This window comes from Streptopelia decaocto (genome assembly GCF_964273445.1).
Source record: "Streptopelia decaocto genome assembly, chromosome: 6".
Classification (NCBI taxonomy): domain Eukaryota; kingdom Metazoa; phylum Chordata; class Aves; order Columbiformes; family Columbidae; genus Streptopelia; species Streptopelia decaocto.
Window position 1 is genome coordinate 35145912 of NC_138660.1, and position 19317 is coordinate 35165228.

General features: G+C 39.6%; 1 protein-coding gene across 23 annotated transcripts in view; it reads left to right on the forward strand.

Annotated features, from left to right (window-relative positions):
• LRRFIP1 (LRR binding FLII interacting protein 1) overlaps positions 1–19317 on the forward strand; it is a 111826-nt gene that overhangs the window by 70472 nt on the left and 22037 nt on the right. For 11 of the 23 annotated variants that reach the window (XM_082057283.1, XM_082057279.1, XM_082057282.1 and 8 more), the window contains 7 exons: positions 2099–2179; positions 3539–3583; positions 4536–4601; positions 7963–8040; positions 16625–16657; positions 17471–17596; positions 18916–18987. In XM_082057283.1, coding sequence (XP_081913409.1) covers positions 2099–2179; positions 3539–3583; positions 4536–4601; positions 7963–8040; positions 16625–16657; positions 17471–17596; positions 18916–18987 — 501 coding nt within the window. The remainder of the gene's footprint in view (positions 1–2098; positions 2180–3538; positions 3584–4535; positions 4602–7962; positions 8041–16624; positions 16658–17470; positions 17597–18915; positions 18988–19317) is intronic. The other 12 variants (XM_082057277.1, XM_082057269.1, XM_082057272.1 and 9 more) reach the window with 6 other exon arrangements.

Genomic DNA, 19317 nt, shown 5'->3' on the forward strand with positions numbered 1-19317 from the left:
GAACAAATGAGTTTCTGTAATTTGGGGCTGATCTCCCTCATTTGTAAATGGAGTTAACACCTACATAATTTATAGTCATTTATAGTCATGATGCAAGGATTAGCTTGTAAGAAAGCTGAGTAATGGCTGATGACTAAAAGCAGAGTATCTTGGTTGTCTAGATCCCCATAAGAAATGACTGGAGAAGCAGGATTTTAGAGAAGGGCTGTAAAAGGAGCTCTGGAGTATGGCAAAGAAGGAAGAGCTATGGAGCTCCTTCATACCAACCATTCACACCAGCATGCGTGCACCTGTGTGAAAATAATCTAAACGGTGCCTAGGGGGCCTTGAAAATACCCATGCACATTGTGTGTTGTTGCAGGGCTGGTTACAGGAGACTGAGCGAGCACTGGTCATTGCGGGAGGGTGGGGATGCGGAGAGGTGGCATTTCTTCCCCAGCCCTAAGCACCCTGTCCTGGTGCAGCTTTGTACTCACCCAGGCACAGCAGAGTAACCATTTTATTGCATTTTAGTTATGCTTTTAGACTGCCATTTTTCTGAAAATAAGGAAAATACAAAGCCTTTCTACTATGCCTCTAATTTTCTTGATTCCTTTGGCTCTGTGAGATGCATAATGTCTTCTATACGGATTTCCAATCTGCATTGAAAACAGACTTTGATTTGCAAATTTAAATATCCCTGCATGTTAAAAGCAGCTGTTTATAACAACTTAAGTTGTTCATAATCTATTGTCACATGCTCCTAAAGCTTTTTGAGAAACCAAAATACTGAGTTCCACTCAATATTATAAATATCCTGTTGCTGTCAGCCTCCCTGCACCCTGGCAAGTCCTACGTGCCAGCTTTGTGTTGAAGTGTTTGTGCAGCGGAAATTCTCACAGATAATACAGGACAGCTGAAAAGCTGAGCTGGCATCCTACACTCTGGTACAGGTGCCAGGGTGAATGAATGGAGATGATGTATATCACACTGGATGTTATTTTGGAGGGTAAGGGTGATTTTTAAGTCCACTGGATTTGTCAGTCAGCCACTATCGGTGCTTTTGGTATTTAACTTGGAGCTGAATTAAGATCTCCCCATTTTTGGGGAGACCAAATAAGTGAACCAAAAGTGGAAGACTGGCAAGATGCTAGGCATAAAACAAGATGTTTAACTTAGACAGTCTCACTTCTTACATAAAACTTGTCTTTGCATTCAGCCTTGCGTTATCTAACAGAGGGCTGCTCAGTTCTCCTGATGGGCACAGCCAACAGTTTTGGTCCCTGGCTTTGCTTTTGGTCTTGCAGCAGAGTTGTCCTCACACCATCTCCTGTATTTCTTGTGGGTTTAGCTTGTAGGGCATAAACTCCTCAAGAATTCAGAAGGAAGCTGAACCTTCTCTCTGATCAAGATGTTTTCCCAGTGCTCGATGGGCAGTTGCAGTCAAATCTGTTGGCTGCAGTGGTGGGACTGCACATGCAAAGAGATAAATCCTCTAAGGCAGGAGTGTGGGTTTTTAGGTATGAAGCTGTGATGCAGCCATTTATTCTGAGTTTGAGCCTGAAAGCTAACATTTCCAGCGTCTTGTAAAACAGATGTTATCTGTTCTGTTTTACAGAAGCTGGAATTATGCTGATAAATGCTGCTTCACTTAACTACAGTTAGGGTGAAACTTAGGTGCATGAACTGCATACATGCTTTTGAAAATATTGTCTGTCATCTTTGAATTCCCATACAAACCATGTCCTTGCAGCATACTGTCTTGTTGGTCATAGCAGTGAGAAGGGAGGAGAGAATGTGAGCGTTGCAACCCTTTTCAGAGGAAACAAACCAAATGGGTATTTTGTGCATAAGATGCTGTATGGGTAGAAGAAAGGCTTCTGGTTTTGTGGGTTTTTTTTTACTTAAATCTTTACAGATGGAAAGGGCACTCAATTTTCACACAGCCTCATATCCTTAATCCATTTAGCTCTTCTTTTTGCATCTGTGACCACTCGGACTCCTTGCAGTTTGTAATCACCTAACTTCCTTTTTGTCTCCTATTGAAAGAAATTTAGAAAGTCCTTCACGTTACAAAGACGAGTACTCAAGGAGGCTTTTTTGTTTGTTATTAATGCAGGCTTCATACTACTCTGATCTGGGTCTTCACAACAGTGGCTATGCTTCCACATCTCAACCTTCTTCCCAAAATGGAAATTGGGTCTGTTGCTCTCTGGCTTTACCTGGCCTGGATTTGGCGTTCTGACTTCATTTGGGTAATACAACCTCTTGTACTTAGGAATCAATTTGGACCAATTGTTCAGAGTCTCTTTAGCCCTTTTTAGTTAAACTTCAAAACAAAAAAACCCCAAACCAACAAATAAAACCTTCCACCACCAACAAAAAACAAACACCAGACCTTTTAAGATTGGATCGGAATGAGTAATGGAAATTTGTTTTAAAATGAGCACAATTAGTTTTCCTTTGCAGCTCCTCCCTTTCCTACACTTACTTTGTTTGCTTTTGGCCTCAGTTGGTTTGGAAAAATAGGGGAAATCTTAATTAACTGAAGCTCTCTATTCTATTTGAGGCAACTCTTCTGCTCACCATGTCAGTCTAGCAACTTTAAGAGAATCCAATCTGCATAAAATGAAATTACAAGCAAGTCATTCACAGACTGATAGAGGAAAATTGCTGAAATCCCCTGAAGAGGTTGGATTGTCCTCTGTGTGTGGGCAGAGTTCAGCCAGTCCGGCACTTGCAAAGCAGAGCTCAAGCAGTGGTCCGCAGCCTGTCCTGCTTATCACCTGGTGCGTGGGGGTGGCCGGTGATGGGGACACTGAGGATGAGCAGGGTGACACCACAGGGTGATGTGGACACTGAGGATGAGTGGGGTAACATCACAGATGAGCTGGGTGACTTTTAGTAGGACGTTGCCTGCAGGCTGTGGGCTGGGGACCACTGCTGGAGTATCTCTTGCACCTAATTATGCCAGAGACAGTCTGTGCTCTCTGAACTTAATCACTGCATCTTGTGAACTATGGTTAATAAGAACAATGTAATTTGTTTTATGGTGCTCTGATGTAAGTACTCATAGTTTTGTTGTGAATTATTTGGGTTTTCTCTGCATGTTTGTTAACTAATAAAATACACAAGGGATGATTTTCTAGCTGTGTGAAATGCTTAAAATGGGTATCTTAAAACACTTCTGTCTTTGTATGTATCTCTTTTTCTGGCTTTGGTTGAAGTGAGGAGAAACACCCTTTCTGGCTGCTATACACAAATGCGTGTGAGACAATAACACTTTAACAACCTAAAATTAAATTATGCTGTTTTGCTTTTGCATACTGTCGTGTCCTCCCTTCCTGTAGGAAATGCACGTGTCTGCTTGGTATTCTTAGTCTTTGGAAGTTGAGATCTAATGCTTACATGGTGCGAATGACTAATAACTCTCTATACTGGGTTTCCTTCTGTTGTAGTTTAGTAATCCTAATCTCTTATCAAAATGGTTAATTTTGCTGTAGGTGCCTTTTTTGTTTCATTTTCTTTGCAAAAAAAGTTTTGTGCTTGTCTTCCTCAGCCCTCCTTGCTGTACAGCGATGCCTTGCCAGCCAGAAGTTACAGGGTTTGTTGTTCTAATGCTGTAAACACAAATACCAAAGCCACTCACTTTCAGCCATGCATATGTTGTTTCTGACCTCTGTGGTTCCTTTTAGACCCATTGATTTCACACTCTGGTGTCTGATCCATCAGAATGCATGTGTGCGATGATGTTTGTGCAGACCTGGATTTGCTGATCCTTCTTTTTATTCCCATTAGAACTGTGCAACCACTGCTTGTGGGGTTGTGATGCTGCCACAGGCTTCCGTCTGGATGGAGACGGTTGTCTTCATTTTGGTGTATTAGCTATAATGTGCAGGAACAGGCCAGAGAGAGGCAACATCAATTCTTTCTAGTTGTGTAACAACTAACAAAAATCTGTTTGAAAATTTTTGTAGTCACAGTCCACTGTTCCTGTTTCAAATGAGCTGCTTTTTGTCAAAGCTTAAAGGTAGAGTTTCCTTCTCCCACTGTGTTTCCTGAGCCAGACATTTATATGCTAAACTAGAGCAAGTCCTAGAACATGCATCTTCCTTCTTTTTTACTAATTTAGTAAACTCTCTAGTAAGTGAAGCTCATCAGGTGTAGGGTTTTTTTCCCCGTATTTTGCCAGCACCAGATAGGAAAGCTAAACAGATTTGACAACTTAAGAATTGATGTAGCTGTTTTGTTGGTAGCAAATATGAACCATTGAGAATGGTTAGAAATGCATGACTGTGTGATGGAATTTGGGGGAGGGGTGTTACGTCAGACTTTGCACATTCCTTATGGTGTGTCCCAGCTCACTGACTTCAGATTGTGTTAGATCTTCACTTTGCATGTTGCTTGTGGTTGCAGACAGGACATGTCCCTGTCCTTGCACATACTGTTTGTTCCCCTACGTCCTTCGCGCTGCATCTTGTGAATTTGTAATGTTCCAGACTGAAACAAGAAACTAGGCCTGCCAGTCCTCTTCTGACTCTGTCTTTTAATTGTAGGCGTCTGTGTATGACGAGAGCGTTTACAGTGGGAGTCGTCGGTATAGTGCCTCTAGTTCTCGTGCTGTAAGATGTTTTCTGCATTTCCCTGTTGTCTTGTCTCTGTCCTCCCATAACTTGTGTGTACCAGAACACAGCCTTTTCTGCGCTGAGGAACACTTAAGATGGACTGTGTGAGATTTATAGCTTGCTGCTGTAGGCAAAAGTACAAGAACTGTTTCCATGAAAGAATAAGTAGTGATTTATTTGCTGTCTTAACACCGGGCCTGGCGGGGGCCATTCAACTCTGCCTTGCACCTCATTTGCAGATAAAACACCTTGGAAAGATGGTACATGAATCCCTTCCTTCACTGAGACTTACCTTTTGAAAAGTGAGAATAATATAATTTAAAAAACAAACAAACACAGTTCTGCAGTGTTACATCATTAGCACTTACACGCTATCAGGAAGTAAAGGATTTTTGTGACTGTATTACTTGCTTGACTTTGTTTGCTGGATTTATATTCTGTAGCAATGACTCAGGAAACTTGTGACAATTTTTTCAAAATACATGTTCCTGTGAATGGAGGGCTCTGTCATTTATGGAGACAGGCAATATGAGAAATGAAAATATAAATTGTTTCCTTTCAAAAAAGAGAGGCTGCAGGATTCAGCTTACAGATTAGAAGGCAGAAAATGCCTTCACCTCTTCTCAGATGGAGCCTCTGTATCTTGGTGGGTGTTCGTGGCAGGCAGTATCTGTGCCGCTGTTGTATCTGCCTGGGGGGAGGGAAATTTTAAAAAGTCAGTCTTTTTTTACTTTTAGATTCTGGTCTGTGGAGCCACTGCGTATTCTGTCTGAACTCCTTCACTGATTAGCAAAAAATACCCAACCAAACAAAAAAGCCCCAACAAACAAAAAAACCCCAAACATCTAAGACCATAACAGAAAAAACTCTCAAGACAAAATATTGATGTTAATTAATCATAAAAGTTACAATTTTATTAGCTTGGAGAAGGAAGGAATCCTTCAAGAATGCTTACGAAGAACTTGCTCGTCTTTCAAGGGCTATTCCATGCCCTTGCAGTCACACTGATTTGCTAGTTGGGCTGTGCATCTTGCTGCTACTGATACTAAGTTTCAAATTACTTTTTGTTTCATAGTTGTTCCTTATTTTCATTTGGCTGTCTTGGAAAATTACTATTTATCAGTTTGGACTGTTGTGGCAGCCTGTAATTCAGTGAATTTGCCAGCGAGGCTGCACTGGGCTGGTTGTAGCCCTTTGTTTGTACGGGATGTCTGCTTTTGTTTGAGATAAGCCTCTCAGAGGACCAGATGATACAATTCTACTCTTGGGAGAAATAATTTACAGTGGGCTCTGAGCCCAAACACTGTTTACAAGTCTTTGAGCCACTGTTAATTGCTTGAGTGGGGAACACTGAATAAAACCCTGGTGCTTGTTCCTCTTCCTCCGTCCCCATCCCACCCTGTGCCGCAGGTATTTGGAAGCCTGTGTGTCACCCAGCCTTTCCAGTTTGTGTTGCATGGTTGGTCACCTGTGGTAATGAGAGAGTTGAAGGTTTTTGCCTTAAAGGAAATGACCTTGTCACAATTACTAAGTTATCTGTGGTTATTTTAACATCTCTGAACATCACAGCTCTTTTAACGTGTAGAGGGTGTGCCATTTAGGTAGCTGTCCCCAAAGAATGTTTTTGGATGATGAGATAACAGGTGAATAATGGGGGGTGAGGCTGAAACAGGCTGTGCCTGGACTCAGCTGAACAATTGGCACTTGCTTCCATATTCTGCCCTGCAATATGCAGAGAGCAACTGTGGAATAAATAGATCCCATGAAACATTAATATGAGATTCATCAGTAGTTCATACTTTTCTGTGTCATGTGATTCAAGTTTATTCTACATCCTTGTTATGTTAAATATAAAACACCAGTGATGACACAAGGCCTCTGTGCTAGAACTACTTAATAAGAAAACAAAATCTAAATATTTATTGGAGTCCTTTTTGGTTTTAATTTAGGAATTGAAGTGGCTACGATTGAAAATAGTTGTAAACTTTGTGCAACGCAGTTCTAATTTTTGTGTCTTCTCATCTCTGAAATGAAGCTCAGTAGTTCAAGTTTATAAAGCCAGTGTCACTTCATGTAAGACATCTGAAGATATGGCTTGGTCACGTTCTGCCCCGCTTCAGGGGCTTGCCAAGGGCTGTATGCCTTGCAATGTAATGCTTTGTGGTTAGTAACTAAGCTTATGGTTGTACGGTAGCTGGGGTTATTTCCAGCTTGCCCTCTTATCATTTATGAGTACTGTAAGCTTAATTGTTGTTAATACTGTGCCACTTCGTTAGTGTGACTAGTGATGCTGAAACAGTTCTACAGTAGCTTGGTGAAGACCTGGCTGTGTCCGTAGCTGAGGGCTCCAGAGGATTCCTGTAGTGGCCAAGTAACTTAATAGAAGAAACCTTAAAAACCAAAACCAAAACAAAACAAAAAACCAAAAACACAAACAAAAAACCCAAACAAACAAAGCAACCAACCAACCAAAAAGTTAAAAAAAAAAAAAAGTAGTACAATATATATTAAAACCTCCATTTTATAGATGCTTATGTATCTTTCTATAAAGTACATGTCTATACAAGACTGAGTGTGAAGGTGCTACTCTCTAGAATTTGTGAAAATAGAGGGAATAATTCTAAAATGCATTTCTAGAATAAGTTGTAGTTCTGTTTCCCTGGTTTTATAAACTTTGTTTCCTTCTCTACTTCCACTGTGGTATAACCTCTGGAAATAAGACTGTGTAGACACATTCTTTGTCCTTGTCAGCAGCAAGTCAGCCCTGTCTGTTCTGCATCACTGCTTAGATGTTTGCTTTTATGAAGGATTAAAATACTTTCTTTGGCAGGAGTTGAGAACTGCAGGTGCTGGAAAAGCAGAAGAGATACTCTGTCTCTGAGATGGTCTTAGTTTTTACTTTAATCACCTCGTAGATGGATGTTTCTCTCTTTAGCCTGTGGAGCACAGATTCATTTTATATGTCCACAATGTTGGAAACCTGAAAAGAAGGCTCAGCAGAGAACCTCGGAGCTCTCGAAGAGTAGTAGGATTGAGCCTTTTGTATAGCGACTAAGAGTTGTTTACTTGTGACTGGTATCTGAAAATATATAAATAAATTATTAGTATTCTGTCGCTCTAAGAATTAAATCAAAACTCTGCTTGGTCTGTCAACTTGAATTACTGCTTGCCTTAATTTTTTAATGAACAGTTGAGGTGTCTGTTCTCTGACTTTCACTGCTATTCCTTTGTCCAGCTGCATGTAACCATTTCTGTAACTAACTTCAGATGTAATACTCTAAATCCTCTGTTGCTTCCTTTCCCAATTCTAATGCTGTTTTCTTTTCTCTGCTTGCTGTCCTTGGTTTTCCTGCGGCAGCCCTCTGAGTACAGCTGCTACCTTGGTTCAGGATCTCGGGCATCCTCAAGAGCCAGCTCTGCTCGGGCCAGTCCAGTGGTGAGCTCCTCTATTTTTCTTTGTCCCTAAATTGTTTAATTCTTCTGTTCTTCAAGGTCTCTTTTGTAAAAAGAGGTCATGGTCCCTTGTGAGGCAGTTTATTATGGTATTAATTGGACCTTCTGGGCAATGCTTAAGATGAAGGGGTGAAGCAGATGAGAAATTACAAAAACAGAGTAATTCCTAAGCAGGTGCACATATTTTTACAATAAAAGTACATTTGGGACTCATGTGACAATGCTATATTTTTTCTAATTTGGGCATAAAGCACATCGGCAAGTGTATTGTGGAGAAGACTGGATTATTGATGCTAGTGCTGCATCTCCTTTGGTTATTAAAATCAGGAGACCCTATATCTTATTGCAGTGTTCAAGTAGTTTAGTTTCTCTCTGTTCAGTGGTATTTTGGTGGTGATTTCCTGCAAAGCTGCAGGGTGATCTAGAGATTGCATCTCAATTTTTTGTTGGATTGCAGATGACCAGGCACTGCAGAGTCTTTAGCATGGTGAAGAGCTGTAAGGAGTACGTGTACCCAGGGTGTCCAGCGCCCTGAATTACCAAGTAGTTATGGCTGAACAAGGCTCAAGTGCTAAAGGCTTGTCCAGCCCCTGTGACTGTAGTTTGCAAAGACAAGACTTTCTCCCCTGCTCTTTACTGCAATGAAGTCTTCTGTTTTTAAGACGGCGTATTGGTGCTTTCTCTTTGTGGCTGTTCCATGTATTTTACAACGCTGCGTATCTTTCGTGATTAATTTCAGAGCAAGGCCTGATAGTGTGATGGTAGTAGCATGTCTTTTAGAGGAAATATGCAGCTGACAGTACACTAATCTATAACAGAATTAATCTTGCACAGAGAGCGAGTTTTGAAGTGTTGCTTACCAGCTTTGGTAAGCTGGTTTTGCTTCATGGAAGCATTTTTCTTGGTGAAGTGTTAATGTGCTAGTTCTCCTGGGACCTGTTGTGTATTACTTATCGCATCCCCAAGATACAAAGTGATGGGGAGGGTGATACTGTAAATTAATGCATCCTATTGCCTTTGTTCCTTTGCTGAGGAGCTGAAACTTAAATGTTGCCTTAAGGACTAATTACAAAGGAGTATCTGGGTAGTCAGAGAAGCTACAACAGGATGCAACATGGTAAGCTGTAATATAAATATTTGGAGTGTTCCTCTTAAGTAAACACCCATAGTCTGTAGTAAAGAATTGCTTTGCATCTGATGTCCCCCATCATGCTGGTTCCCTCTTGAAACGGACCTGGTGATTTGAAAACCTGTGTGCTATGGGGTTTTTCTCCCATGGTTAGAACCATGCAGTGAATCCCGGCGGTGAAAGGTGCTGGAAATCTCCAAGCAGGGTTACTTCTTGTCATCAGGCAGGGAATAGGGGAGTCTTTTGGTCATCAAGTCTCCTAAGTGAGAGAGCGCTGAATTAACTGGCTGGAGCAAAAGAAAATTGCATGAACAGAACAAAGTCATGTGCTCTGAAGTCTTGGTGTTTCTTAAAGACAAGGGCACGTCCAATTTCTAAAATTATTAAAAAAAAAATATTAATCAGATAATGTATGGCAGCTGGTGAGCTATAAATAAGTTAGTATTTTAATTAGTCCCTGAATCTGAGTCCCTGAGCTATGAGTTCTTGCAGTATTATATCTTACATTAGTAATACTTCCTAAATGGCTTTGCAAACTGAATTTCAATTATCCCCCAAAGCAAAAAATAATCAGAATAACCAAGGATTCCATTAAAGTTCTTTAAGTCTAAGAACTGGGTATCCATACATTGATCTGGTTTTGATTATGTGTTTTTTCTATGCAGCCTGAGTCATTCGTGCAAATTGCTTACGGTAATCACAAAATGCAGCTTGCCCCTCCTGGGAGCTGTAGGGGATTTTTTGTCTTCTAATTTTCTGCTCACACATTGGACTGTTTGCATGCAAGTGGCTGAGGGTGGTTATGAGGATGGTTAGCTGTGTCAGCACTGGTGCTGGAGATGTGCCAAGCTGAATCTGCTCTGCAAGGAGACAACAGGCACTCTTTTTTTAAATCAGTGGTTTATTGCAGGGCGTGAAGAGCCGTGTTATTTCCACGGCCTTGAAGAAGAGCGGAGAGTTAACACTGCAGTGGGTCTAAAAGGCAGCGCTGCAGGGGCTTTGCTTCTGCTAGTGCAAGGTAGTAGAAGCCTTGATAAGGGGTGGCTTTGTGCTCCTCTGCTGCCCTTTGGGCTTTGCTGTAAACCAGAGAAGTTCTAATTACTAATGGGGTCAATGCACCTTCTGAGTTTTTTAATCTTATTTTCCATATTAAACAGACAACACCTTTTCATGTAACTCACAGTAAGGGCTCCCTGCCTTGTCTTTTACTAATAGGATTTGAGGTGTTTTGATGATGCTTCCAATTGTGTACTTGATCTTGGCAGCAGAGATGCTGAAATAGAGCCCAGTCTTCTCAGTGGGCTTAGCAGTGTATCGCTTCCACTTGTACAGTCCCCAAATGTCATCTGCTTGGACTTCCTGAAGAAAGAATAAAGATCTCTTTGCATGATGGTAATAATTTATGAGAAGAAAAAAGTCGTCATTTTTGTTTATATGAGTAGTCTGTGTTAGAAATGTTTTAATATTGCTAACACCCTAAACTGAGTTGTTCTCTGCCTTAATGTATTGAGCCATATGCTTTCTTGATTCTGTTTTATATATATCTTTTGGCATTTACACACATAAAGATTTGATTCCACACTTACTTTTAAATGGCTGGCAAAGGAGGAAGGTCTGTTGGGTTGAAAAGCTGAGTTTCCAGCATGCTTATTTTAGTGGAGAGTGTGATAGTTTACAAAATCCATGCACTGTAATCATGAGTGTTTAACACTGACGATAAATATTATTGTCTTGTGATTATGGGCATTATGTGTAGATGAGGTTCTTAGGGACATGGTTTAGAGATGGGTTTGGCAGTGTTAACAGTTGGACTCTCTGATCTTGAAGGTCTTTTCCAACCAAAATGATTCTATGATTATTAGGCAGAAAAACAAAATAGACCTGTTCCCAAGCCTGACTATCACGAGAAGTTAGATATTGAGAATGGAGAATGATTTAACTTTCTAAATTAAAGCGTACAGCATCTTGTCACTGAAGCCCTTAAACCTTTTCCTAGAATTTTGTTTCCTCCTTCCGTCACTGCTCATTAAACAGTGAGCAAAAAGTGACTGTAGTTTTTCCTGCTGCGCACAGTTTTGCCAGCTTGTGTTCTCATTTGTCTTATCATATTTGTATTACAGTAAAAGCCAGGATACTTAAACACAACATGTGAATATTTGTTTGTCTTAGTATGTATTTTTAAGACTTCGATATATCTGGATTAAGTTTGCTGTTTGATTTTTTTTTTTTTTTCATTTTTTAAAGCAGCGAGTAAACATTTTTCTCGTGATCCTCAGTAGTGATTATTGTCTGTTGTCCTTGCAGTTTCTGCAGATATGCAAATGTTTCCTTTAATTTTACAGCATTATGATCAATATAAAGTACAGACCTGAAGATTACAGAGAGCAAACGTCAGGCCCATGTGTACAGATGGGGTAAATCTTGTGCCTGAGCTAGTGGCATGTTTTAGCTAAGTTTTTTTTAGTATGTATTGCTGAATTTTAATTTTTGTTTTAATTAATAAACTACTAGAGAAAAACGATTATTTATGCATTTGAAATAGAATGCAATAGTATTTACCTGAAGACTTTCTGAGTAAATAAAGGCAAAAATTATAGGAGAGGGCACATTTTGCTGCCCTTAGATTTTTGTATTAACTCCCTCCCTTCTTGTGGAGCTTCTAAGGGCAGGAGGGCACAGGCTGGTGTGCAGCACAGCCAGGAGAGATGGTACCGACAGCAGCGTGGTCCTACAAAGTGCAAAACTGAAAATGCAAGCCCTCAGGTCACACATTAATGCACAGTTGTGAATGGCTTTTTCTTCACTTGAAGAAGCTTATCATGTTCTCACCAGCAATCAAATGAAGACAGTCAGACTTAATTTTCCTGGAAGCAGTTATCTGTGCTAAAGCTTTGCATTCTCTCCTCTGTGCTTAGAGATTTATTATACGATGGGCTTGTATCCTGGCCTGGCCACTGGCAGCCTGGTTGTGCTTTCGACCCCCCCGGAGTGAGGATTTGCTGCAGCGCTAACTTGCATTTCAGAGACTGATAAGTTTGTTTAAGCAATGACGTTTGACATAACACTCATTCCTGAGTGAGGATAATTCTGACAAATCCACTTTAGACCTGACAAAGTTCAGCAGTGGTTTTCCCCTGCTGACTTTTAAAGGCTTATTGCTAATTGCTGGTGTTAAGGAGGCTCTCATTGGAAAAACGCGCAGGAACCCTCTGTGTTCCTGCCTGCCCCAGCCCAGCCCATCAGACTGGTAAAATGGGGTTTGTAGGAGGGGTTATCTTGACTGCAGTACTTCTTGGTTTTTAATTCCAGTTTTTGTAGATACCATCCTGTGTTCAGCACTACCTATTGCAATGATTTTTCTTTCGTGTGGGCCATATTTCCATTTCAAACTGTGCTATACTACTTTAAGAGCAGGAAATGATCTTAATTTGATTTGTCACCAAAAAAAAAAACAACCTTGCTTTTATGAGGAAGTTGATCTAAGTGCAAGATCTTGGAGCTGAGCAGTGACAGCCACGTACTGAACACGCTGAAGTTGTTCTCATACCTGAGGGTGGTATGTGGTGCTACCCAGCTGCAAGCGTTTCATATTTCCCTTCCTCTCTAGCCTTGTTTAGCAGGTTGGAAATTGTACCTTAGTCCTGATTCCTCCATCGATTTAAAGATCTGAGTAGTTTTTTTTTTCTCTTTACTTGCAGCTGGGTGTAATGCTTGCGTGTTCCAGGGTCTCTGGTCCTTTCAGTAGGTGTTGGAGCGTATCTTGTTAGATGGACTATGAATAATGCTGTGGGCGCTCTAATTTTGGCCTGAACACTCACCAGTGGCAAAGAACTTCAAGGGTTAACCTGTGGAGTAGAAAGACTTTTTCAAACATTATACGAACATGTTTTTATTATCTATGAAAACTAGGCAATATATCCATATATAGGCTTTGGGGATGATTTTGCCCTTGTGAAGTTTCCAGCTGCGGTAAGCCTCTGATATTGCTGACATTTTTGTAACGTGGCTCTGGATTTATTCCGAAATCGCTGTCAGAAGGGGCTGAACTCTGATCCCACTGTACTTATTTTGCAGAGAACAACCTATTCCCTTTGCCAAAACAAAGATGTGTGTGCTGGAGTTCCTCGGAAAATTACTTCCTTTTCCTGCTTTTTTATGCACTCAAGTACAAATTACCCGAATTGTTGGTGAAGAAGAAGGTAATCAGTGATTAGAGACAGACCCATGCTATTGTAGAAATGAAAAATGGTACAGTGTTGTAGAAATTAAAGGTCTAGTATCAGTAGGTAAATTCCTCTTTAGATCTCCTCTTCAAGCAAGTATTCTGTTAGTCCTTATGTTTTTACGTGACAGAGTCCAAAAGCCAGGATTATTTGTACAAAAAGCCATGCTGAGAATAGTACTGTGGGGGTGGAGAGATTGTTTTCAATCTATTTAATCATTGCCATATTCTTTATTGAATGACAGTACAGAAGGTAAGTATTTTGGACAAGAATTTTTTGCCACTTCAAATAAAAATGAACATTTTTTCTGGCCTTTCTTTGATTTCTTACCGGATAAAATGTCAAAGGGCCTATTGAGGACCTGGTAAAGGCTGAAAACCTGGAGTTCCCTCTGGTGGCTGACAGCCGTTTGAAAGCACAATTTATAAAGGACTTATACTGTGAATACATTAATCTAAAGATGAGCAGAATTAAAACTCTGTAATATATTAATCGAAAATATACTTCTGTCTTTCTACAAGAAACTCTTTACCACTTTTAGTGTATCACTTCCATGTAACCATAGAATTAAATGCTGCTTGATGCTTTTGACTTAGAAAAGTGTTGTGTAGCAGGAGGTATCTTTGTAAAGAAAGGATACTATGTTAGAATGAGGAATTGGCTTTCCTCAAAACAGATTAAATTTTAAAATGTTAATGTTTAATTAAATTGGTAGTGGTCATTACTGGGTTTGAGGAGAAAATGCTGTGAGTATTCCATTCATGGCACCAAATGCATGTGTGTGCGAGAGCATCAACAGGGAAACTGAAATCTCCTGTATTTTTTTTTTTTTTAAACCACCTCAATTTTACAAGTTACTTAATAGCTTTAATTGTTAAAGATTACGCCACCTCAGAGAACTATTAAAGATTGTTTTGCAATAAATGTGTAGCAAGCTTCACAGGTGTGGTTATGAGAGTTCTCAGTAGAAATGTCCACTGTATGTGTGTCTCTCATCACGTTGTCTTCAATGTAAATGGAAGTTTTTATTTGACTCATGTAATGCACCATTAAAACAGTATCAAGATTTGTCCCCACCTTTATCTCATTCATTTTTTCAGATAATGGGGGGCATTCTGCAAATGACTTGGGGAAAATAATACTTTGAGTTGTGCCCTGAACCCATAAGGTAGACTTTGCAAAAGGCTGTACATACATTTCTGGATATCAATTTGTGTGTGCGTGTGTCCACTAATCTCTAGAAACACACTAATATTTACACTGCTACAGCTGTCTTGATAAACAACAATGTAGTGTTTGGCTGGGCTAGAAGGTTCCCAAATCCACCATTTGGAGCTGTCTGGCGGGCACAAAACAAACTATTTGCAAAAGTCAGTTCATCTTGTTTGTTGGGTATGAGCTGAAGTATCTGCCTGCGTTAGTGACCTTTTCTTATTGCATCCGAATTCAGAGTTCTATTGTTGGGTTTTTGTTTGCCTGTTTGTTTCCCTAACTACTTTGTGTATTCACTGTCTCTACAAAGTTTATATCTAGTGCTTTAATTCTGGCTTATTTTACTTAGAAGCCCAAGTCTTAAATTTTCTTAATGCAAATTATAGGGAATTTATTATATGAGATGTATTATCGGTGTAAAAAGCTAATTTGTAATGGGTACAGGATTATTTTCCTAGGATGCTATGGGTAATGTGAAAAATAATGAGTGGGATCATCCACACATTGTACTGTGTAATTAAAAGTAAAAACCCTATGCCAAATGTACTGACTGGAAAGAGATGTAGATTTTGAGTGTGGTTTCAATGAACCTTTTTTAGTCATTTAAAAAGCGCTATTCCCTATGGCTCTTAGGCTCTTGATCTGGGGAAGCTATTAATTTTCAGGAAGTCTTTTGGATAATCATCTTGACTGGGGTGCCGAATGTTCCCAGAAGTAGTTGATGTGTTCTGGGCGGAGTTCTGCTGAGCTTTTCCTTTCATTCTCAGTTTAAGAAAACTTAGTTCTGTTCTAGATGAAGATATTTAGAAAAAGATTATGTTGGGTTTTTTTCCTTGCTTCCCCCTCCCCCCCGCCTTCAATAACAAAGGGAATCATGATGAAACACGATTTTAAATATCTGCTCTTGGGGACTTGTGTATTTTGTTTGGTTTCAGCACAGGAAAAAAGTTGATAGGTGGGTTCCCATTAACAGAAAAAAAAACTGCTCAGGTTGTGTGTGGGTTTTGCTCTGTAATTTTCTTTTAAGTATTTAAGGTAATTTTCTGTACTCCTAAATGGTACTTTGGCTCTGTTTTCTTTCTCTAGACTAGTTTTACTGCAGGATCTCTCTTCTGATTTACTAAATTCCAGTGAAGTACTGAAACCACAAAAGCAGTGTTTATTTAGACTTTGAACTGGTCCCTGATACTTGAGTGTCAGTTTTTGTAGTCTCAGCCTCACCTGGGTCTTTGCTTGAAGTCACAGTCACCTTTTGTCTTGAGTGGAGAATACTTGACAGGGGTTTAAGCTTCAGAATTTTATTCTCATTCTTTTTTCCATTCTTCTTTTGGGCGTTGTGCAGACACAGTACAGTCCTTCAGCTCTAACTTGGTACCTTGCTTTTTGGATCTTATTTTGGTTAAGGGCTATAAAACTTTAGCATCAGTAGGCTATGTTGGGCAGGACATCTATTATTTCGGTTAAAAACTTAACCTCTCTACTTAAGTAAATTGGCATTTGGGCTTCATTTGAGGCATGTTTTTAAATTGTTCTAAAGTAAGTAGGAGCAGGAGCATATGTCAATACAGCAGTTGCATACAGCTGGTTTTATGTCCAGATCTGGGGCTTTAAATTCATGCCCATGTAGGTCTTTGCGTTCTTGCCTTGTCAACTCAGATATCAAGTGCCGTCTTCATGTTTGAAACATTGTGATGTAGAATGGGGGGTGAGGGGACCGGGCGGGGGCCGTATTCCTCTGCCTAATAGACTGAATAGATTTTTATCAATAAGTATGTTCCATTTAATTACGTGGTGCTTAGAAATTTGAGGTGAATGGTCCAGTGTTGTGCCCTGAGATGTGAGCCAGGACACTGCTGTTCTGAGCAAGCTGACTGCGTTTTGAGTGGATAGAAACTACTAATGAATCCTTTTACAGGTTGAAAAATTCCCTTTCTGATGTCTTACTGCCTTCATTTATTTGTCTTTTATTATATAACAGTTCATTCTAAATCTTTGTTTTACAGATTGAGGAAAGGCCAGAAAAAGACTTTGAGAAGGTAAGACATATCTTCTGAATTCTTCTGCCAATACTGATTTCTTCATGTTCCTTTTGGTAGGTAGAACTCAAAGTGAGTGTACAGAAATCTTCTAGAAAAAACACTGTGGGGCAAAACTTTGAGTTATTTGAGCGTTCTACTACTACTTTTTTAAAGACAAACTTTTAAACCTCTGTGGTTATTCATCGGTTAAGGAGTTGACCTTCAATAACAGTTCACTGAAATTGCCTTAGGCTAAGCCACATGAATACTGGTTTTGTTTATTAGATTTAATTACGGTATTACGAAAAAATAAATAGTAATAAAGAGTTGGATACTGCAGTAATGAGAAATTGGCTTAATGCAGAACCTTCGGTACACTAGAACAGTTGAAGTGGCTATTGCTGCAGAATAGCTAAACACCCATGAAAGGAGAGGAGCTTGAGGGGTAGTCCAAAGCATCCACAAAATGTATTATTTTAAGTTTTAAAAATATCTGGCAAGATGATACTAGCTTCTGAAGACTTTTCTGTAACTTAGAGCTAGTATTTAGAAGCTAAGCCCTACAAACTCATGTGTCAATAGCGTTTAAATACATCTGATCAGCCTTTTCTCATTAGTTTCTCTTGTTAAATCTTGATCATTTGATTTCTCTTCTTAGGTTATATTTTAATCAAATTTGCATAATGTAGAAGTACAAGGGTTGGTATAATGTGTGTATTTTTTTAAAAAATGACAAGAAACAAACAAACATGTCCCCCACCAAAAACAAATACAAACCCACAATACATCTAGAGAAAAACGGTAACCATTTTTAACTGTGTGTGATTGTAGGGAGCACGTACCGTTTCAAGTTTATCAGCAGCTACCTTGGCTTCTCTGGGTGGGACTTCTTCACGAAGAGGCAGTGGGGACACATCTATCTCAGCTGATACAGAGGCATCTATTAGAGAAATTAAGGTAAGAACTATTTTAAACCAGCATAAATTCTTAGGAATCTGTCTCTTAACTATGGCTCTTTTGATCAGAAGGTTTTTATGCCTTGCATTTGATAAATTAACAAACTATAATGACATTAAAGTAGTAGTGGTGTTCCCATTACTGACTAGAAATCAGCGGTAGGAATTGGGACTGACAGGCTAATACTAGCTAGGACTGTTCCTTGCATTGTTATTAAATAGACTAATATTATCTAAAGGGTATTATTAAATATGCTTTAGACTTCTTTTTAAATATGAAACTGTGATGTCTCCCTCTTTTGGCAGTTCTAACAAAATGAATTACGTGCTGTAAATGAAAAGTGAAGAGCTTTATTGGAGAGATGCTGCTGGGAAGCTAGTGTGTATTGCAGGAAAATTTGGGTAAAGTCCCATGGTATACAAAAAGAGATCAGACTGATCGTAATATACACATCCTAATCTAATAGGAAATGGCCTCAATATAAGGGGGATTGAAATAATGCAAGAAGTACCACACTTCCTGGATGCTAATTTGGGGAGCAGGCTGTATTTTGTAATCTTAATTTGTGATTCCATGAAGTTAAGATCATTTGAATAGCAAATAGCTGTGCAATCCAGTGTTCGTTTCATTGAGTGCTAGTCTGGGTAGTCCACTGGTAAATTGTTTTTTGTAATCAGTTTTTTTAATGCTCCATTCTGAAGACTGTTGTGAAATGGGAAATCTCAATTCTGTTAACTTTCATGCATACAGTTTATAACACTTCTGAAATTACAGCCAGTTAAAACATGTGGAATTCATATTAGGACCTCAGATACAAGCAGGTCTGTCCCAGTTTCAGCACTATAAAATTGCTGAAAGAGCCATTTGGTGGTGACCAAGGACAAAAGAGGAGAGAGACTGTGAAATAGTACTTATAATTAAATTTGGTGTGACGGATGGTTTTCATACAGTCCTTCCCGCATCTCGGGTATAGCTCATATTTCAGACCTGCTTTGGCAAAGAGGGTGATAATGAGTGAAATAGGTAGAAATGGGCTTTGTGGTTGGGGTGTGTAATTGTTGGAGGCTTTGAAGCTGGGTCTGCATCTTGTCCTTAATGTTGAAGATTTCATTTTTTCCAGTCAAGAAGAACAGAATTAGCATAAACTCCTCACCAAGAAATCTCACTGTCCAGCAAGGCTTCAGGTTAGGATCAGATGGCTTAGCCTGTGTGGTAGCAATATTTAAATGAGAATTTTCAATACTTGCTTTTACCTGTCAGCTGCGCTTCTGCCCATTAGTTTCAGTGGCATCATTCACCTTTCTTACCATTTCTCTCAGGATATCTATGAGTTAAAGGACCAGATTCAGGATATAGAAGGCAAATACATGCAGGGACTGAAAGAAATGAAGGTACTGGTTTGCTGCAGACTGGGAGTGTGATCATTAACACCACCTAAACATTCAGAGAGTCAGTGTGAGACCTGGAACTGACCTTGCATGCTTTCTGCTGGGAGCGTTTGCAAACTGTGTGAAAAGCATTTAATTAACTGGAAAAGTATCTGTTCTGACCTCGACTGATTGTGGTGAGAAATGCTTCCAAATGTTAACTGCAAGGCTGCTGATTACCATTGCATGTTGTCCTTGCTGTTTTGAGAAGGTAATCATTTTGCTAGCAAATTAAAATTATTAGGGTTTTTTTATAGTTTCCTAATCCAGGAAGCCTCCCAATACTGGAAGATA